The sequence below is a fragment of the Rhinoderma darwinii genome, chromosome 5, assembly GCF_050947455.1.
Source record: "Rhinoderma darwinii isolate aRhiDar2 chromosome 5, aRhiDar2.hap1, whole genome shotgun sequence".
Taxonomy (NCBI): Eukaryota; Metazoa; Chordata; class Amphibia; order Anura; family Rhinodermatidae; genus Rhinoderma; species Rhinoderma darwinii.
Window position 1 is genome coordinate 323386083 of NC_134691.1, and position 19690 is coordinate 323405772.

Genomic DNA, 19690 nt, shown 5'->3' on the forward strand with positions numbered 1-19690 from the left:
TATGTAAAAAATAGAGAGAGAAGCCGTCAGAATGGACACATCACATTACTAATGATTTTTTTAATTATTAGGGCATGACCACACATGGCGGAATTCCTCCGCAACTGTCCGCATCAATGCCGCACCTAATCCGGGTTGCGGATTACGGCTGCGGATCTGCACAAAATGTGCAGAAAATTGATGCGGACTAGCTGCTGCGGACTGCGGGAAAAGTGCTTCCCTTCTCCCTATCAGTGCAGGATAGAGAGAAGGGACAGCACTTTCCCTAGTGATAGTAAAAGAAATTCATACTTACCGCCCGTTGTCTTTATGACGCGTCCCTCCTTCGGCATCCAGCCCGACCTCCTTGGATGACGCGCCAGTCCATGTGACCGCTGCAGCCTGTGCTTGGCCTGTGATTGGCTGCAGCCGTCACTTACACTGAAACGTCATCCTGGGAGGCCGGACTGGAGACAGAAACAGGGAGTTCTCGGTAAGTACGAACTTCATTTTTTTTTACAGATACATGTATATTGGGATCGGTAGTCACTGTCCCGGGTGCAGAAACAGTTACTGCCGATCGCTTAACTCTTTCAGCACCCTGGACAGTGACTATTTACAGACGTCTCCTAGCAACGCTCCTGTCATTACGGGAGCCCCATTGACTTCCTCAGTCTGGCTGTAGACCTAGAAATACATAGGTCCAGCCAGAATGAAGAAATGTCAAGTTAAAAAAGCAAGACGCATCCGCAGCACACATGACATGTGCATGACAGCTGCGGACTTCATTGCGGAACTTTGAATCTCCATTGAAGTCAATGGAGAAATTCCGCCATGAGTCCGCCACTGCTCCGCAACAGACAGAGCATGCTGCGGACACCAAATTCCGCTCCGCAGCCTATGCTCCGCAGCGGAATTGTACGCATCGTGTAAACGAACACTGCTAAATTAAAGTGAAAGTCAATGGAGAAACGGCTCCGCTGCGGAATAACGCTGCGGAGTGTCCGCAGCGGAATTTAAGTGAAATTCCGCCATGTGTGAACCCGCCCTTATCATTATTGTTAATATTACTTTCTATAATTGTTAATATATCATATAATTTTTTTTATCATCAAGGAGAAAACAACATTGCCCGTGTACTTGCCACCATCTGTGGTCATGAGGTTCCTGGACCAATTCGATCAACTGGAGATACCATGTTCTTGTATTTTGCTTCTGATGCCAGTGTTTCTGGGAGAGGGTTCAATGCGTCTTATCACAAAAGTATATTTAATTTGACTTTATTTTTTTACAAAATGTAACACTTATATGTTGTGTATTGAAGGCAGCACTTTGTGCCTATATTTGTCATTGTAAAGAGATCACTGACTTCCAGCGCGGTCCTGTAATAGGACGCCACCCTTGTAATAAGTCTGTTCCGGAAATTTCTTCCGTTCTAGATATTTCACGATCTACTTCGAGTGGTATTATTGTAAAGTGGAAGCGTTTAGGAACCACAGCAAATGAGCCACGAAGTGCAGACCACGTAAAGTTACAGAGCGGGGTCGCCGAAGGCGCATAGTGCATAAAAGTCGCCATCGCTCTGCTGACAATAACTGCAGAGTATAAACCTCCTCTGTCATTAACAACTGCACAAAACTGTTCCCAGAAGCTTCATGACATGGGGGCCGTGCAGCTGTATGTGCTGGATGGAGGTGTGTAAAGCCGCCACTGGACTCTGGAGCAGTGGAAACGTGGAGTGAGGAATCACGCTTCTCTATCTGGCCATCTGATGGACGAGTCTGGTTTTGGCGAATAAAACGTTACCTGCTTGACTGCATTGTGCCAGCTGTATTGTTTGGTGGAGGAGGGATAATACTATGTGGTTGTTTTTTAGCGCTTGGCACCTTAATTCCAGTGAGAGTAAATCTTTTCTCTTCCAGCATGACTGTACCACAGTGCACATGGTCCATAAAGACATGGTTGGTTGGTTGGTTGGTTGGTTAGTGAGTTTGGTCGGAAGAACTTGACTGGCCGCACAGAGTCCTGACCTCAACCCCATCCAACCCATTTGGGATGAACTAGAATAGAGATTATGAGCCGGGCCCCCTCCCCAACATCAGTTTCTGACCTCACAAATGATCTTCTGAAGGAATGGGCAAAAATTCCCACAGACACCCCAAAATCTTGTAGAAGGTCTTCCTAGAACAGTGGAATCTGTTTTAGCTGCAATGGGGGGACCAACTCTTTATTAATGCCTATGGCTTTAGAATGGGATGTCATAAAAGCTCCTGTAGGTGGAATGTGTAGGTGTCCCAATACCTTTAGATACATATAGTGTATCTTAGCGCTCGTAGTGCTGCTGCATGTTTGTCTTTCTTTACTTGTGGTGTCAGATAAGTCTTGTTTCTTAAATATATGGAGGTTTCTCATCCTGATCAAATCAGCCCACAAAAATGCTACCTGAACAACAAACACAACCTGACATCGATTGTTGTTTTTTTTTTAGGGGTAGGGGATTTGAAAACAGTATTTGTTGGGTGAGGGGTCCAATGGACACTATTATGAATGAAAATAGAGCTACCATTATCATTCAAAATGTGGCATATATGAATCCTGCCTTAGCATAGTATAGAAGCGAAACCCAGTGGTCTTCTTACCCCTTGTGGACATTAATGATATTACATACCAATTTTCTATTTCATAACTCCAATATTTCTTGTCAGGACCCAAAACATGCCAGTATATCTTTAAAATAAACCAGGGGCAAAGACATATGTATCATAGAGATAGAACATGCAGCTGCTATGTGTCCTCTTGAAAGAGGGGGCCCAGTCCTGGTTGGTCCCATCTTCTTTGCTACTGAGTGTCGAGAACTTATATCCAGAGGAACTGCATTGTCACAAAACAAGGGGTTGGGTAACTGGCCCAGGGATCATGGCAAGGGTGGAAAAAACACCAGGCCCTTCTGTCTTTGTACACCCCATATATGGAGGACAAAGGTTCCATAGCAAAAATTACCATCCCCCCCCATGGTTAACTCCGTTAATGGAGAATAGCGCTCTCTTCTTCTAGATCCCCATTTCCACCACAGAGACTGTCTGTATGGTATCCAAACCTTTGATATGTATATATTCTTCTTTTTTCAGGCTGTGGGGGATATTTACATGCAAATAGAGGACTGATAACTTCACAGAATTACCCGGAAAACTACATTCCCAATCAGAACTGTACTTGGCACGTGATGGTCACCGCCGGCTTCACAATTGCTGTCCATTTTGAGCAAACATTTGAAGTATTGAACAATGATGCGTCCTGCGGTGGCGGAGACTACATAGAAGTATGTTCATATTCATCAACTATGGGAAAATAGTTGTAATAAATCATCTGTGGATATATAACTCCTGTATATCATTTCGCCAGCTGAAAAATGGCCCTGACGAGTCGTCCCCTCCACTTGGAAATGGAAAATTCTGTGGCAGGAAAACTCCATCCAGCATGCACACCACCGACAACGAATTGTTTGTCCGATTCATCACAGACGCCAGCAATGAAGGGAAAGGGTTCAAACTCCGATATGAGGCAAAGAGTCTAGGTATGTGTAAATGGCTCATCTTTCATGCCATGCAGGGGCGCAGCTATAGGGGGTGCAGAGGTAGCAGTCGCACCCAGGCACCAGAGACAGTATTATAAATGATATATGGTATGTGGGGGCCCTGTTATAGATTTTGCATTGGGGGCCCAGAACTTCAAGTAACACTTCTGATGCTATGCAGCTGGTTGATGTCTCCAATACCTGAGCAAGAATCAAATAGCAAAAAATTGCATTGTCTGGAGTGTCCCAAAGGGAAAAAAAATTCTTCCTGACCGCTAGTGGTGAACACACTGTAATAACCGTAAACTAGACGTTATAGTTATTAAAGGGGCATTCCAGTTTCATCAAATAAAACTTAATGAGGTTTTCCCATGAGGGACATTTATGACATATCCACATGATATGTCCTAAATCTCAGATAGATTTGGGTCCTACCTCTGGGACCCACACCCATCTCTAGAACGGGGCCCCCTAAACCCCGTTCTACCTTTTTGTGTTCACGCAGCCTCCCGTCCACTTACTGATTACTTGGTCGGGAGTTACAGAAACTGCGTAGCTAAGCGGGTTACGCTGTTTCTGTAACTCCCGACGATGTAATCAGTAAGTGGCCGGGAGGCTGCGTGAGCACAAAAAGGTAGAACGGGGATTAGGGGGCCCCCTTCTAGAGATGGCTGCGGGTCCCAGAGGTGGGACCTGCATCTGTCTGACATTTAGGACATATCCTGTGGATATGTCATAAATGTCCCTCATGGGAAAGCCCTTTTATTGTAAAATATAAAGTGATGACATTTTCTCATCTCCTTTGGCTATGAATTCCTTGTGGTTTTGTAAGATCTCTGCTTGTAGTCATTGCAGCGTTCATTGTTGTTTACATACAGAGGATGAAAATCTGTCATGGTCATGTGATTGGCACACATCGGCTTGACTTATTACCATACAGTAAGCAGAGCAGTCTCTTATAATGAGCCGGGCACTTGTGTGTCCATCACTTGACCAGGAGAGATTTTTATCCACTGGAAGTAAAGTAATAAAGTCCCAATTCAATGACTGCAAGCAGAGTTTTTGAAAACCATGAAGAATTTAGTCATAAAGTATATATCTTAGAAAATTATTTACTTTCCATTATAAAATGATTAAGTTTTAGTTGTCGAAAACAGAAAATCCCTAAAAGGGGTTTTACAGGATTAGAAAAACATGGCTGCTTTCGTTAAAAAAATGCCACGCCTGTCCACAGGCCTTGTACTTTAGTGGAGCTGAGCAGCAATACCAGACACAACCTGTGGACAGGTGTGGCTTTGTTTTTGGAAGAAAACTGACATCTTGAGCAGCTTTACTGCTCTTACCGTAAAGAATCCTTTTCTCAGCTGGAGATTTAATTGTTTTTCCTCAAGTTGGAGAATGTACCTTTTGAGGATAAAAGTTGATCACATTTTAGGAATCATTAAACACAGAATAATATGTAATAAATAAATTTTCAATATCCTTTAAGTCTCAAAATCAAGTTAAAAGAGGGCATCCACATTTTAAATTATATTTTAAGGCTCAGTTACTGGCTTAGGATGCCCCCTATAGGTATTATATAGCTCTCAGTACTGGGGAACTAAAAGTTCGCCCTCAGTAAACAATAGATGAGCTTGTTATGCTTTATTTTTCGGCTGCAAATAAAATATTTAGGGGTTCTCAACATCACCCACAGAGAGACCCTCATGAATCACATGCCTTAATCTGATAAGTGGTATCCATAAGTAAAAAAGTGTCAATGAAACATATTTGTGTATGATTTTTCTTCGGTTCAATAATCATTGATGTTTACTGTGCTTATTTCCAGCTTGTGGAGGGACCTTATACATCACAGACTCTGATCCCAATGGTTATGTTACATCACCAAATTATCCTAGTACTTATCCTCCAAATACAGACTGTGTGTGGACCATCATAGTACCCAATGGAGAAGCGGTGCAGCTCGACTTTCAGGATCAATTTCACATTGAACCTTCTGACAAGTACTTTCATTTTTCCAATGCTTTTTTTTATACTTCTTTATAATATCAAGTCAATATATTATATAATAAGTCTCTCAAAGGGTCTTCCCAGGTGGTATACCGGTGGGTTCTGACTGCTGGAATCCCAAACAATCCGTTACAGTTGACCCCCGCACATCGGCGCTCCCGTTTAACTTTTGTACAGGGAAATGCAATTCGTTCACTTGAATAGAGCCGTGTTGTAGTTCTATTGACAGCAAAGCAGAGATCTTGAAAACCGTGAGGAATTGATGAAGTATATTGGAAAATTTTATAACTTTTTATTATACAAAGAATAACATTCATAACATTCATTTAAAGTGTAACTAAAGTTTTAAAAAACTTTTGAGATGTCATAGTGACATGTCAGAAGTTTTGATCGGTGGGGATCCGAGCACTGAGACCCCCATCAATCGCTAAAACGAAGAGGCAGAAGTGCTCAGGTGGGCGCTGTGCTGCATCGTTTCTGATCGGCTCTCTGAGGAAAGTCGAGCCACCGGTGCACGTGCCTTTCTATTGAACCCATACCCGGGGAAAACTGATCAGAAACTAAGCGGCACATCGCTCACCCGAACGCTTCTGACGCTTTTCAGAGCTCAGACCCCACCAACCAAAACTTCTGACATGTCAAAAGTTTTTTTAAAGTTTAGTTACACTTTAAGAAAACTGGAATCCCCCTTTAAGAAGGACGCAGCCTCCTCTGTCTTCCTTCAAACCACAGGAATCAATGATCCCCAGTTACTCTAGTCACATACAGTCAGTTTTCTGATGTGACACATGCAGCTATTATATTGTAGCCTTTATAGTTCTCCGACTAGAAGGAAGTTGTTACTACCATGTCATGGATATTCCCATTTATACTAAATACTCCCATTAGTTACAGCTTTTATATAAAACGATGAATTTCTGTAAATCCTGAAATAATGAGCATATTTTCTCTTGCATCAGTTGCAGCAACAGTTACCTGGAAATAAGAGATGGTGCAGATCCCAGCAGCAGGCCCCTTGCAAAACTGTGCGGTAACACATTGCCAGTCACCTATAAATCATTGGGCACGGCTATGTACCTGAGGTTTAGAACAGATGGCAGTAGACCTGGAGCAGGATTCAATGCCCAATTTTCTATTGGTAAGGTCACATAACACAATATAAACCTTATGGATTACAATGGAGGGGGGCACATACTCAGTCACCTCTACATGAAACGTAACATTGACGGAAGTGCCAGCTGATGGGCATAATGTGACTCAGCTCTACTGCATTTTCTGTGGAAGGGGAAGACTCTTCACCCACTCTTGCATGTTCTTATACCCAGGGACAAGTTAGTCTCTTGATCTGTGGCTTAGCCTGGCCCCAGTTGGGTTTACTCCTTCAGTCCCAGCCTTGTATACGGAGGGTCCTATACAAATTCTTGGCCGTTCTTCACCTGGGACAAATGTTTAGTTTGCTGCGATAGTCCGGTATCTTTTTAGTTTCAATTTTCCTTTTATTATTTTTCTCGTTGAAATTAGTATAACAAGATGTAGAAGTAGAAATAGAGAATGTCATTACAGTATAGATCAACACAGGCACATGCAGATAACTGGTTTAAGTTGTGGAGTAACATCCAAACGTTCCTGCAATAAAAAACGACAGAATAATTCTGATGTATTATTAAGTAATATACATGCATTAAAAGAACATTAAAAAAAATAATATGTGGGGGGAGAGGTAGTTAGGAGGAGGGAGTAGGAGAGGTAGTTAGGAGGTGATACACGTGGTGTAAAATTCTGTTTCTCAAGTTACATCTATAAGAACGTGTTGAAGGGACTGTGGTACTTTTAAGATAAGGAAACTACTGGGTATCCGAGGTCACATTTGGAAATTGTGTCGAGGTTTGGAATGTTTTCCAAGGTTTCCAAATTGATGAGAATCGGGGAAAGATATGATTTAATAGTGCTGCTGTCTCTTCGATGTGAAGAATTTGTTCAACTTTATTCATCCTATGTGGGTCGACCTCCATAATTGTGGGATTAATAGTTTGACACCAGACAGAAGGTGGAATATTAGTATATTGGAGTGTTTGTTTAGGTTTTTAACAGGTAATTTCAGAAAAAGCAAGCCCTGTATTTAAATACTGTTCCATCTCTTGTCCTAGCTAAAGATGTAGCCAAGTTTATCTTGACTTGCTGTAGAGTGATATTACACAACAAAAGTCACTGAAAAGTCATTAAAAAAGTAAAAATAAAGTTTCCTGACACTGTGCATTTAATGCGTGGAGAGTCAAGATAAAGACGGTTACTTTCTTATATTTGCTTGTACTATTGATTTATGCAAAGTTTGTGAAAACAACAGTGACTATATAAGTTCAATGTATAAACAGTATGCAGTAACCTCACAAGCTCCCTCTAGTGGTGAGTTAGAACGTTATCATTTTATCATTTAACTACATGTTTTTAAAGGGATTTGAACCTCTGTATCAGAATGAAGGAGTTCTGACCGTTATAAAGATAATTAATCAGCACAGAAATTTGTACCTTTCTAGATAAAAAAACAACAATGCGTCCAAGGGTGACGTTCACTTTAAGCTTGGTTCCACCATGCAGATTCCTGATATCTATATCTTCATGAATCATTTATTTTAATGGTGCACATAAGAGTTGACATCCATGACAATCTTTGGTTCACAATGAGGCATTTTTGATATAGTCATACACAAGGCCTTGGCCGAAATAGTTCTCCTTCAGATCTGGGTCATTGGGACAGACACTTTGTTTTAGATGAGATGTTGAAGACTTTTTTATGTATTTGCAGCTACTTGTGGAGGAAGACACTATGGGCAGAGTGGCATTATCCAGAGTCCTGGTTACCCCACATGGAATTACCCAGATTCCTCTTTGTGTGAATGGTTCTTCAATGGCCCTATAGGACATTACCTTATCCTAAGATTTGAGTCTCTGGATCTTCAGAATTCATCAAATTGCTTAAGTGACTATGTGGAAATCCGTGAATATAATGCATCTGGTTAGTTGTATTACACATCTCTCTCATACTGGGGCTGGATTACCCAAAAACAAACCCTGTCAGTTGCCTTGTGCCCTAGAAGTATTGTGGGATTGAGCAACTTCCCATTGTATGGACTTGGAAAATTAGGGGGAAAATAAATATTTACCTGAGGATCTTCTAGTACACATCATATACTGTATGTACAGTAATAAATTAATACCGTCAACCCCATCCCCCATCAACATGTACCTATCTGAGCCTACATATAAAATGTAAATAAGCCTTAATAATTGTATAATGAACATTAAAGGGGTTGTTCTGCATTAGTCTGGGTCTATTTGCCCCAGGAACAGCGCCACTCTTGGGCTGCGTACGGTGTTACAGCTCAATACCATTGACTTGAATAGGGATAGACTGCAAGACTGGATGCAAATAAAATTCAAACCCTCTGTGAAAAGTATCAGATCTGAATATGTTTTTAACCTCTAGCTGTATGAAGACTTTTTTTAGTCCAGGATAAATTTTATTTTTAATGGCATCATTTTGGGGGTGTTTTTTTGGGGGGGTTGGGATTGAAAAAAAAAACAGCAATTCCACCTCTGTTTTTTGGGATTTGTTTTAACAGCATTCACATTGCGGTATAAATAACTTGATAACATTCTGCGGGTTGTTCTGATTACGGCGATATCAATTATTTTTTCTTTTTTTATGTGTTACTACTTTTAAACAATTTGTTTTTGTCATTGCATTCAAAAATAAAAATTGTATTTCTCCGTTGACAAAGCTTTTTAAGTTTCTCGCTTTTTCCATGATAACAATTTTGTTAGTAAAGAATAACTTTAAAACATTTTTTACATTGGATTTTTATTTCTGTACTAAACGTTTTTTACAATATTTATTAGTGCCTTTAGAGGACTTTGATTGTATACATAATACACTGCGGTACTTCTGTTTTGCAGTGTATTATGCCACACTCAGTAGCAAAATACATCTGAAATTACGGAGCTGTATTTTACGGACGTTAAAAATACTGTTTTTCAATGGAGTCAATGAAAAACGGCTCCAAAAACGTCCCAAGAAGTGACATGCACTTCTTTGACGCGGGCGTCTTTTTACGCGCCGACCTTTGACAGCGACGCGTAAAATTACACCTCGTGGGAACAGAACATTGTAAAACCCATTGAAAGCAATGGGCAGATGTTTGTAGGCGTAAGGGAGCCGTTGTTTCAGGAGTAATTCGAGGCGTAAAATGCCCGAATTACGTCTGAAAACAGTGCGTGTGAACATACCCTAATACTGACGGGCAGTCTATTAGGCCCTGCCTCAGAAAGGGTCTAATAGGCTAACATATAAGGCGGACCTGGGGTCCTATGTTAGGCCCCCTAGCTGTCAGGGCAACCCATCAATGGGCTTATAATGGGAGTCCCCTCCTTCTGTAAAACGATTTAGGTGCCGCAGTTGCCATTGATCGTGGCATCTAAGGGGTTCAATGGCCTGGATTGGAGTTATCTCCCATCCCAGTCATAACACCAGGGTCAGATGTGTATTACAGCTGTGTGGGAAGTTTATCCCGCCAGTGCTGTAAATGTTTGGCGCAGTGTGGGAAGGGGTTATAGGGGTTGTATCATCTACTATCTACTAGCCGGAAATTAAGACCAATTACAAATAGTTTGAATGACTTCTGCAGGGGAAATGTATAGACCGGTGCAGCTGAGATCTCCAGGGTTTCTGAAGCTAGGCCTGTAGTGATTTAAGGGGTCATCCTGATGTGACAACCTCAAATACAAACTGATCCTTTATATGTCTTAAATTCATATTTGCCTTTGTACCACAATAAACTTTTCTTTACTTGAAACTGTTTTATTTACTTCTATAGGGAAACTTTTGGGAACGTTTTGCAATAACACAACACCAGATGACTTGAGGACCTCCGACAGCTTTGCCTATGTGAAATTTGTCAGCGATGGATCTGTGAATACTAAGGGATTTCGTCTCCACTATGAAGCCAGTGCAGAAGGTGAGATATTTAGGGCAATGTAACTCCTGTAACAACTGAGACTGAATTTGTCTCTTCTGGAGAGTATCCGGTGTTCTTGCTGGTTGTGTGGCCACCTGATGACTAGAGAACACGAAACACTGAGGTCAGTAGGGGGCACCAACAGCCCAGAGTGGGTTGCAGCATAAATGTTTCGACCAGAGAGCCTTTTTAAGATGAACTATCCTGTAAAGATGGGCTTCAAGATGGACAAAGCAGTTCTTGGATGTAAGAACAGCTCTGTGTGAAATACGTAAACCTAAGACATGTTATTACTTACTGATCACTGGTGGTTCGACTGCCGGGACACCCACGGATCCTGAAAATGACGTTTTTCAGATAAATGAAGACGATATAAACATTTTTATGTACTAGATAAACTAAATTAAAAAAAATTTCCGTGGATATTGGTGGTATTCTCTGCGTGTGTGGTCAACTAACATAAACCACAATAATGGTGGCAGCTTCACAAATCTTCACCTATTCCATGACCTCTCCCCTAGCTGAATATCAATATGTGACAGGTGCCTGGCATATTTAACAAAGGTAACTATAATTTATATAAAGTCAATTTTATTAATTTAAACCTCCGAATATTTTCAGGTACATTAATATATACATACAAAAGGTTTTAAAAGAAAATCTCCTGGCCAAAAGATGAAGGATGACATATAATCTGATACACCATTAACATATTCATTAAATCGCTCATATAATACGTTTGTTCTCCCTAAGCATAGGGACAGATAATAAATTTGGAACAATCGCTAGGTTGTGTTCACACTTGCGTTTTTGAACAGAATAAGGCCTCATGCACACGACCGTAAAAACACCCGTTATTGCGGGTCGTTATTACGACCCGCAATAACGGGCTCATAGGCTTCTGTTAGCCACGGGTACCTTCCCGTTTGCTCACGGGAAGGTACCCGTGCCGTTAAAAAAGATAGAACATGCCCTATTTCATGCCGTAATAACGGCACGGGCATCCCATAGAAGTCTATGGGGCTCCCGTAATCATGGGTGGCTGCGTGTGTTCACCCGTGATTACGGGAGCGTTGCGAGGTGAGGCGAGGTCAGGGGACTACCCGGTCTGCAGGCCACAGCCCAGTGCCGTAACTACCGCCGGGACTACAATGAAAACTATGGCAGAGCGGGGAGGTATCTCCCCGCTCTGCCATAAACAAAAGACATGTATCCCCTATCCTGTAAAAAATAAAAATAAAAGACGTTCATACTTACCGACAACTTCCTGCTTCCTCCAGTCCGGTCTCCCGCCCGTTACCTTGGTGACGCGTCCCTCTCGAAATCCGGGCCGACGTCCTGGATGACGTTTCAGGCCATGTGACCGCTGCAGCCAATCACAGGTCAATCACAGGCTGCAGCGGTCACATGGACTGCCGCGTCATCCAGGGATGTCGGGCTGGATGTGAAGAGAGGGACGCGTCACCAAGACAACGGCCGGGTAAGTATGAATTTCTTTAACTTTTATTACAGAAAAGGCTGTCCCTTCTCTCTATCCTGCACTGATAGAGAGAAGGGGCTGCCGATTAGTGCAGTGCTATTTTGCTGCCAAAAACGTGCTCGTAAATACGGGTGGAATACGTGTGACACCGGACCCATATTTACGAGCACGGGTTCGTAAATACTGGTGCAAAACGGGTGGAATACGTGTGACACCGGACCCGTATTTACGCCAGTATTTACGGGTGTGAAAAAATACGGTCGTGTGCATGAGGCCTAAATTTTATATGCTCAAGGTGGCCACCATGCCTATTCATAACAAGTGGGAATATTTTTATCTTTATAGTCTCCTATATAGTGGAATTCCAATCCTGGGAGAATACTCATCCCACAGCACGTGAACTGTCTTGACGGCGGATCCTTATATTATTTAGCTCTTCCCTCCTATTGCATATAGCATTGGAAGTGTGCATCTACCTGGCTTAGATATATGGATGATATCCTACTATGTTGGAAAGGATCTTTGAACTCTCTCAATGAATTTATTGGGGATCTCAATATTAACAATCTAAATATCCTCTTGACGTTTACACATAGTAGAAACACTATAAGTTTTCTCGACCTCAATATTTATAGGGATGGGAATAGACTTAAAACAACTACGTATCGAAAACCGACATCGGGTAATACTTTATTGGCAGCAAGTAGTCATCATCTGCCCTCTCAAATTAGGGGGATCCCAATCAGTGAGTTCCTTCGAATTCAACGGAATTGTACTGATTTTGAAAACTTTAAAAATGAAGCTCAAGATCTTTCCTCCCGTTTTATAAATAGGGGGTACTCTAAGAAACTAATTAAAAAAGGATATAATAGAGCACTTAGACAAAATAGAGAGGAAATTATGAAGAGAGACAAGGGGGACAATGGTGATAACAGAGTCCGATTCATCTCCAGATATGGATCCCACTGGGACATATTGCGGAATCTTATGATAAAGAACTGGCCATATTTGACATTGGATAAAAGGATCAATTCTATAGTAGGAAACATTCCAAGTATGGTCCCCAAAAGGGCACCTACACTAAAGGATAAATTGGTCAGCTCTGAATTTAAGAGAAATACCCCAGAAAGGGACCTATGGCTACAAAAACGCCCAAAGGGAATGTTCAAGTGTGGTTCGTGTAGATGTTGTAAATATGTAACAAAATCAGATACTTTTTCCGATAGTGAACATAAAAAGGAATTTAAAGTTTACAATTTTATCAATTGCCGCTCAACGATGGTGGTATATTCTGTTACCTGCCCATGTGGGAAACAATATATCGGGAAAACGAAACGTGAGTTACATATACGCATAAGTGAACACATTTCTGATATCACCAAGGGGGAAATGAAGAATCCATTAGCAGCACATTTTAAGACACATCATGGACAGTCACCTATAGGTTTGAAATTTATGGGAATTTATCAATTATTTGAAGATAGAAGAGGGGGTGATCGGAACCGTATACTTCTACAAAAGGAAACTATGTGGATTTATACGCTAGGCACCCTAAACCCTAAGGGACTAAATAATGAAATAAAATTTAATATGTTCCTTTGAGTATTAAAAATGTTGTGAGCAGGTTGATTACTGCTGGGATGGCTGCTTACCAGCGTCCAGAGCGGTCTCCACTTGCCCCCTATCATTAAAAGTATAAAAATTTGAAAATAATAATTTGAAAATAAAAATATAAAATTTTAAATTAAACCGTTACATTTTCATTCCCAATGGGGAATATGAATACTATATGGTGCCAACACATGGGTCTATCGGTTTTCCCTATCTTTTTCCTATGGCCCCTTTGAATAAATGGTAATCCCAGTATATTTGAAATATTCTTATTCAAAGGCTACAACTTTGGGATATGATGAAAAAGGAAAAGAATCTGTATTTGTATTTGTTTTCCCTACGGTTCCCTTAAACAAATGATAATCCCAGTAGATACTAAATATCTCTATCTAAAGGCTCTAATTTTGGAATATGATGAAAACAAAAATAATCAAAATTAATGGAAAATATTGTTCTTGGAAATATGGAATATTTGTATAGATGGTCCTATTTTGGCCTTTTGAAATTTATATTAAAAGATCATGAAATAATCAGATTGCACCATAATACAAATAATTCCTCCTCTTTATAAGTAGGCACCTGACATATCGATCAGAGAATATCTTATTGGTTCCATATAGAATGGTAATATAAATGAAAATTATGTATTAAGATTGCGTTATTGAAAGAATTTCCTTTCTGATAGATTGGCAATGGTTTTGCGGACTCTCGGGGTGGGTGGGGACACAGGTTATATTGCCCTTTGGCATGAGACGTGTTTCCCTGCCCTCCCCGAGAGACTGTATGATCTGGTCAATGCATGACGCTAAAAAAGGTGAGAAATTGGCTATATGAGTAGAACGGACGCATTGGGGGAAGGGAAGAAATGTTCTCCGTCTTTCCATGATCCGGGAATAAATTATAATCTGGAATATTTCTTTTGTAAAAAAGCATACTGTCCTATGCTATTCGTGTCTGACTAAACAGATTATCTGTACTGATTTTCGAGACATACCACTGATCCCCCATTACTATAAATCAAATATATAGATGTGGGTTAACGATAAAAGGAATTATCTATTTATTTATTTGTTCTGATTAAAATGTAAGGTAAAAGTTTTTTCCTTTTTTGAATTGTAAATTACAAATAAATATATTGTGCAAAGATGACATAATATAATCTATACACATCTGTGTTTATATATATATATGAAATAAAGCCTCTTTAAACTGGCAATTGAGGAACCAATGAATAACTGTTGGGACACTATAAATACAATACCCTTGGCTACACTTGCTAAAACGGCTCTGAGGAAATCCCGTGTAGGGATGAAACGCGTCAGCTGACTTAATTAAGTTGGGCAGGTAGTGACGTCTATACCTGGCCCTGCGAATCCCTGACCAAACTTGGAGACATGATTTGGAAGGAGACATCATGTGAATTGTAATTCACTTTATTGCCGGCCTATGCTCTTGCCTTCCCGGACCTCGTACCGCCTTGTGCACGGTGTGGAATAAGCGGGTATTCAGAAGAAAACCTTAAGCCATCTGACCTTGCGGTGGAGCTCTCAAGTGGGTTGATAAACAGAGGAATATATAACCTGGAATTTGCCGTTGGAAGATCTTTTCGTCCCACCTGTTAACAGATTGCTCCCGCACATGGACTACAGAGGCTCACCGGAACATTAGAGGTAAAAATACAAGTTATTTTACGAAATCTTGGAAAACTGATTGCCTTTTGAACAAAGAGGATCGAGGGGGATATATTTAAACCTTGCGTCTACTGAATAGACTGCCTATTACTTATTATGCCCAAAATCCAATGCTATATGCAATAGGAGGGAAGAGCTAAATAATATAAGGATCCGCCGTCAAGACAGTTCACGTGCTGTGGGATGAGTATTCTCCCAGGATTGGAATTCCACTATATAGGAGACTATAAAGATAAAAATATTCCCACTTGTTATGAATAGGCATGGTGGCCACCTTGAGCATATAAAATTTATTCTGTTCAAAAACGCAAGTGTGAACACAACCTAGCGATTGTTCCAAATTTATTATCTGTCCCTATGCTTAGGGAGAACAAACGTATTATATGAGCGATTTAATGAATATGTTAATGGTGTATCAGATTATATGTCATCCTTCATCTTTTGGCCAGGAGATTTTCTTTTAAAACCTTTTGTATGTATATATTAATGTACCTGAAAATATTCGGAGGTTTAAATTAATAAAATTGACTTTATATAAATTATAGTTACCTGAGAGTGCCTTGATATATTTCTGGATCTTTTTTCTTTTCTTTTTTGGTATATATCTTCTTCAGAAATGGCACCGTGCTATATGTATATTGCATTTTTGGGTATGATTTTTGGGTATGGTTTAGCCATAACCTGTTTCTTTTTTGTATATTTAACAAAGGCTCCACAGCAGCGTTGGACTTCATTGTGGCCACCAGAGGAAATGATTATTAGGGCCCCCCTCCATTTATACAGAACATGTACGCACTTTTAATTTAAATTATAATCGCTATTGTTATGGATCCGAGTCAAGACCCTTTGAGGCCAATTATTGGGTCAGAGCTTGGGCCTACGAGGATCCTCGGGTACTGGTGGGCTAGTGTGTCCCTGCACTTTACAATATAACCAAAAATTATAATTAATATGGTGAAGATACAGTATTATATTAATATTAATATTATATTAATTATTATATACAACTGTTATAGCTGACCCCCCCCCCCAATTACCACTATTCCACTGTAATGAAATATACATAACTAAAACACATCCTCTCTACATTAATGAACAAAAAAAAATAGGTCTGTATATGTATATATAGTTATTTCCCCCCACAATGTGTATGGCCATGCGTTTAGTGATATTGTTGAGATTACATATCCAGGAATAATAATCTATTTTACAGAATGTGGAGGAGAAATTAATGGAATCACCGGAACACTAAATTCTCCAAATTATCCCAATTTGTACCCTCATAATCGCGTTTGTGAATGGAGAATAACGGTACCAGAGGGCAGACGTGTTACACTGACAATAAATGACCTACAACTGCAGAATCACCAGGACTGTAATTACGACTATGTGGCTGTAAGTCATATGGAAAAGTGGTAATGTAACGCCAGAATGTTCCATAACACCTGTGGGGTATAGGGTAAATGTTTAGGCACATCATTTAAAAGGAACCGGTCTAAATCGGAGCGCTTACATGATTCCCAAATAGAGAGGAACTATTGGGCACAGCTACACGCAGTGAATACCCCACCGATTAAAAAAACATGGCGTCCATAAATCTAGTTGGCAGTGAAGAAACAACCCTCATTTTTTTGCTCTTTGTTGTTTGACCAATGAGGGTACTTGTGGATGAATGCACTACCACCAACTATACAGTCCTGGGGAAATAGAAAGTACACCCTTTAAGTCCATGCTTTTCTTTATCAAGGCTTAAATAACAATTGTGTTGGCCTTTACAAACTTCTACAAAGAAGCAAATACCCTCAGGTAATAAAAAATAAACTCTTTTTCCCGAAAAAGATAAGCAACAATAACCAGGTGAAAAAAATAAATAAGTACACCCATCCTACTCCCACAATTATTTAGAGAATAATTAGCAGCCTGGTGTTACTAATCAAATGCACAAGATTAGGCCCCGTTCACATCACGCTATTGCCCTCCTTTTGACGTATATGCCAGAAAAAACTTCCCTTGTAGACCTCTGATGGAGGGCTGCGAGCCTGCGACTTATCAAACAGTATAGGCATACAGTGGTATACGTCGCCCATAGTCTCACATTGTAAGAAAGCGTATACCGCACAGTATACATTTTTCTACTGTATACAGTTGTATGATATGGCATAGTCTAGTTTTTGTTTTGTTTTTTTTGTTTTTTGCTGTATTCCAGCCCGACAGAGGACAAAAGGACGCTTTTTTTTTTTTTACCTCAATCGGGCTAATAGTGCCCTATGGTTACGCTTAGTGTGTACACCAGGAGCTTTTCCCGGTGTACACGCTAAGCGTACGTCACTAACGCAATGTGAACATGGCCTTAGTTACATAGTTGAAGATAAGGGTGCATCAAGTCCAACCTTTTAAACCTACAGCATTGATCTAGAGAAATCAAAAACTCCTATGAGGCAGTAGTCAATTTCCTTCCCAGCTCCAAATGGGTCGATTAGAATTAATCCCTGGGTCTTAATCATTGAGTATCTATAAAAGCAGGACCTTTGTGCTGTGTTCTGGGGGCACTGGTGTTTGTCTACATCATGCCAAGAGCGAAGGGCATCCGCCATAACCTCAGAGAAGCAATTGTCGCTGTTCATCAATCTTGGAAAGGTTCTAAGTCATCTCCAAACTTCACCATCAACATCAATTCACAGCCAGCCAGCACGTTATATGTTAAATCTATGTTTATGCAGGGGAGCTCTATAAGGAAAAATAATGCTACAGCCACTATAAAAATATAGGAGATCAGTAAAAAAGTTAAAAAAAAACCTTGCAGCTAAAAGCGACATGATGATAAATGGCAGAGATTCACTTCACACTTCTGTCGGCTGTCTCTTTGTGGTTCTAGGAACCGAGAAGTGACTAGTGCCATCAGCGCCATTATGTGGTGCGCATAAGGGTTGTCACTTCCCTTCCCCCACACAGTAGTAAACGGAGAAGGGAGATTTCCAAAGTGAATGGAAGACCTGCCAGTTTACGTTTGAGTTTAGTTCTATGCCAATCTGAATCATGGGTATAATCTGGGAATAATTTGTAGATTTAGTCCTTGTTCTCACATATTCAACACTATGTCCTATTCTTTGTAAGTAATACTGCTGCTACTTTGTCTTTTGGTCTGATCACAGGTGTACAATGGTTATCAAAATCAGTCTCCCCTTTTGGAAAAACTTTGTGGTAACGTAGCCCCAAATACCAAAATCAGATCATCAGGCAATACCATGAAAATCCTATTTATCACAGATGGGTCTGTATCCAGCGGAGGATTCCAGGCTGCATTTACTTCAATGGAAGATGCTGGTAAACATTTAATAATCTACTAGTATTCGTATGACAGGTATGATGTTATGTATTGTAATGCTGAAGACCAAAACTAGAAAGTCTTCCCAGATAACAGACTAAGGTCTATTATGAGGCTGGGATAGATAGGAAAGCTGTCAGCTTCATTCACAGCCATATGAACGGTACATGTGAGAGCTGTATTTCTTGTGCCAAAGGTAGGCATGAATCAGCGGAAACCAGGGAAGCCTTATCTTTGGCAGTATCTGATCCCACCTTTGGCACAAGGTATATGTGTTACGCCACTGGTGGTGCTCAAGACCACAATACCAGACTATCGCTATCACATGGATGAAGCACACATCTATACTGACAGAAACCAAAAGGCACAAGTAACTCACCAGTGGAGCGAAACTGAATACTGGAGGTAGTAGAAGTTGGAGACGATTCATAAATGAAGTGGATGGCAGATGAATAGCATGCAAGCAGTTAACAGATGAATAGACCGTCAACAATAATTAACAGCACTCACTGACTTTATCTGAATACTCTCCCACAGCAGGGTAAGACAACAGCTTGGCAGCAGACCAAACACATGAGAAAGGTAAACAACCCAGTGGAACTACTATCCGCAGGATACACATAAAACCACTATACAAAAACTAGATCTCTCAGAGGACCAACAGCTCCCACAGTACAAACAAACACATAAACAAAAACAAAGTCACCAACTACAATCTGTAAGCGTTTCGCACATGCCAGAAACAGTATAACCAGCACCTGAGTAATCCAGGCCTGAAGTATATATAAGCTCAAGTAAAGTACTCTGCCCAAATTAACCAGGCAAAGCTAAATGATGACCAAATCCAGACTCAGACCAATGGCATTGCCTAGCAATGCCCAAACACTGAAATAACAGAAATCATTGATTAGCAGTAGTCCTGCTGATAATCATAACAATACTGCTCTCACATGTATTATTTATATGACATGAGAATGAAGCCTTGTGGTTCTGTTATTAATTTGTCAA

At 40.5% G+C, this 19690-nt stretch overlaps 1 protein-coding gene across 1 annotated transcript in view; it reads left to right on the forward strand.

Annotated features, from left to right (window-relative positions):
- CUBN (cubilin) overlaps positions 1–19690 on the forward strand; it is a 190371-nt gene that overhangs the window by 135933 nt on the left and 34748 nt on the right. The window contains exons 41-49 of the mRNA XM_075828736.1: positions 1096–1242; positions 3108–3298; positions 3382–3553; positions 5382–5556; positions 6523–6701; positions 8367–8576; positions 10435–10575; positions 16571–16752; positions 18510–18681. Coding sequence (XP_075684851.1) covers positions 1096–1242; positions 3108–3298; positions 3382–3553; positions 5382–5556; positions 6523–6701; positions 8367–8576; positions 10435–10575; positions 16571–16752; positions 18510–18681 — 1569 coding nt within the window. The remainder of the gene's footprint in view (positions 1–1095; positions 1243–3107; positions 3299–3381; positions 3554–5381; positions 5557–6522; positions 6702–8366; positions 8577–10434; positions 10576–16570; positions 16753–18509; positions 18682–19690) is intronic.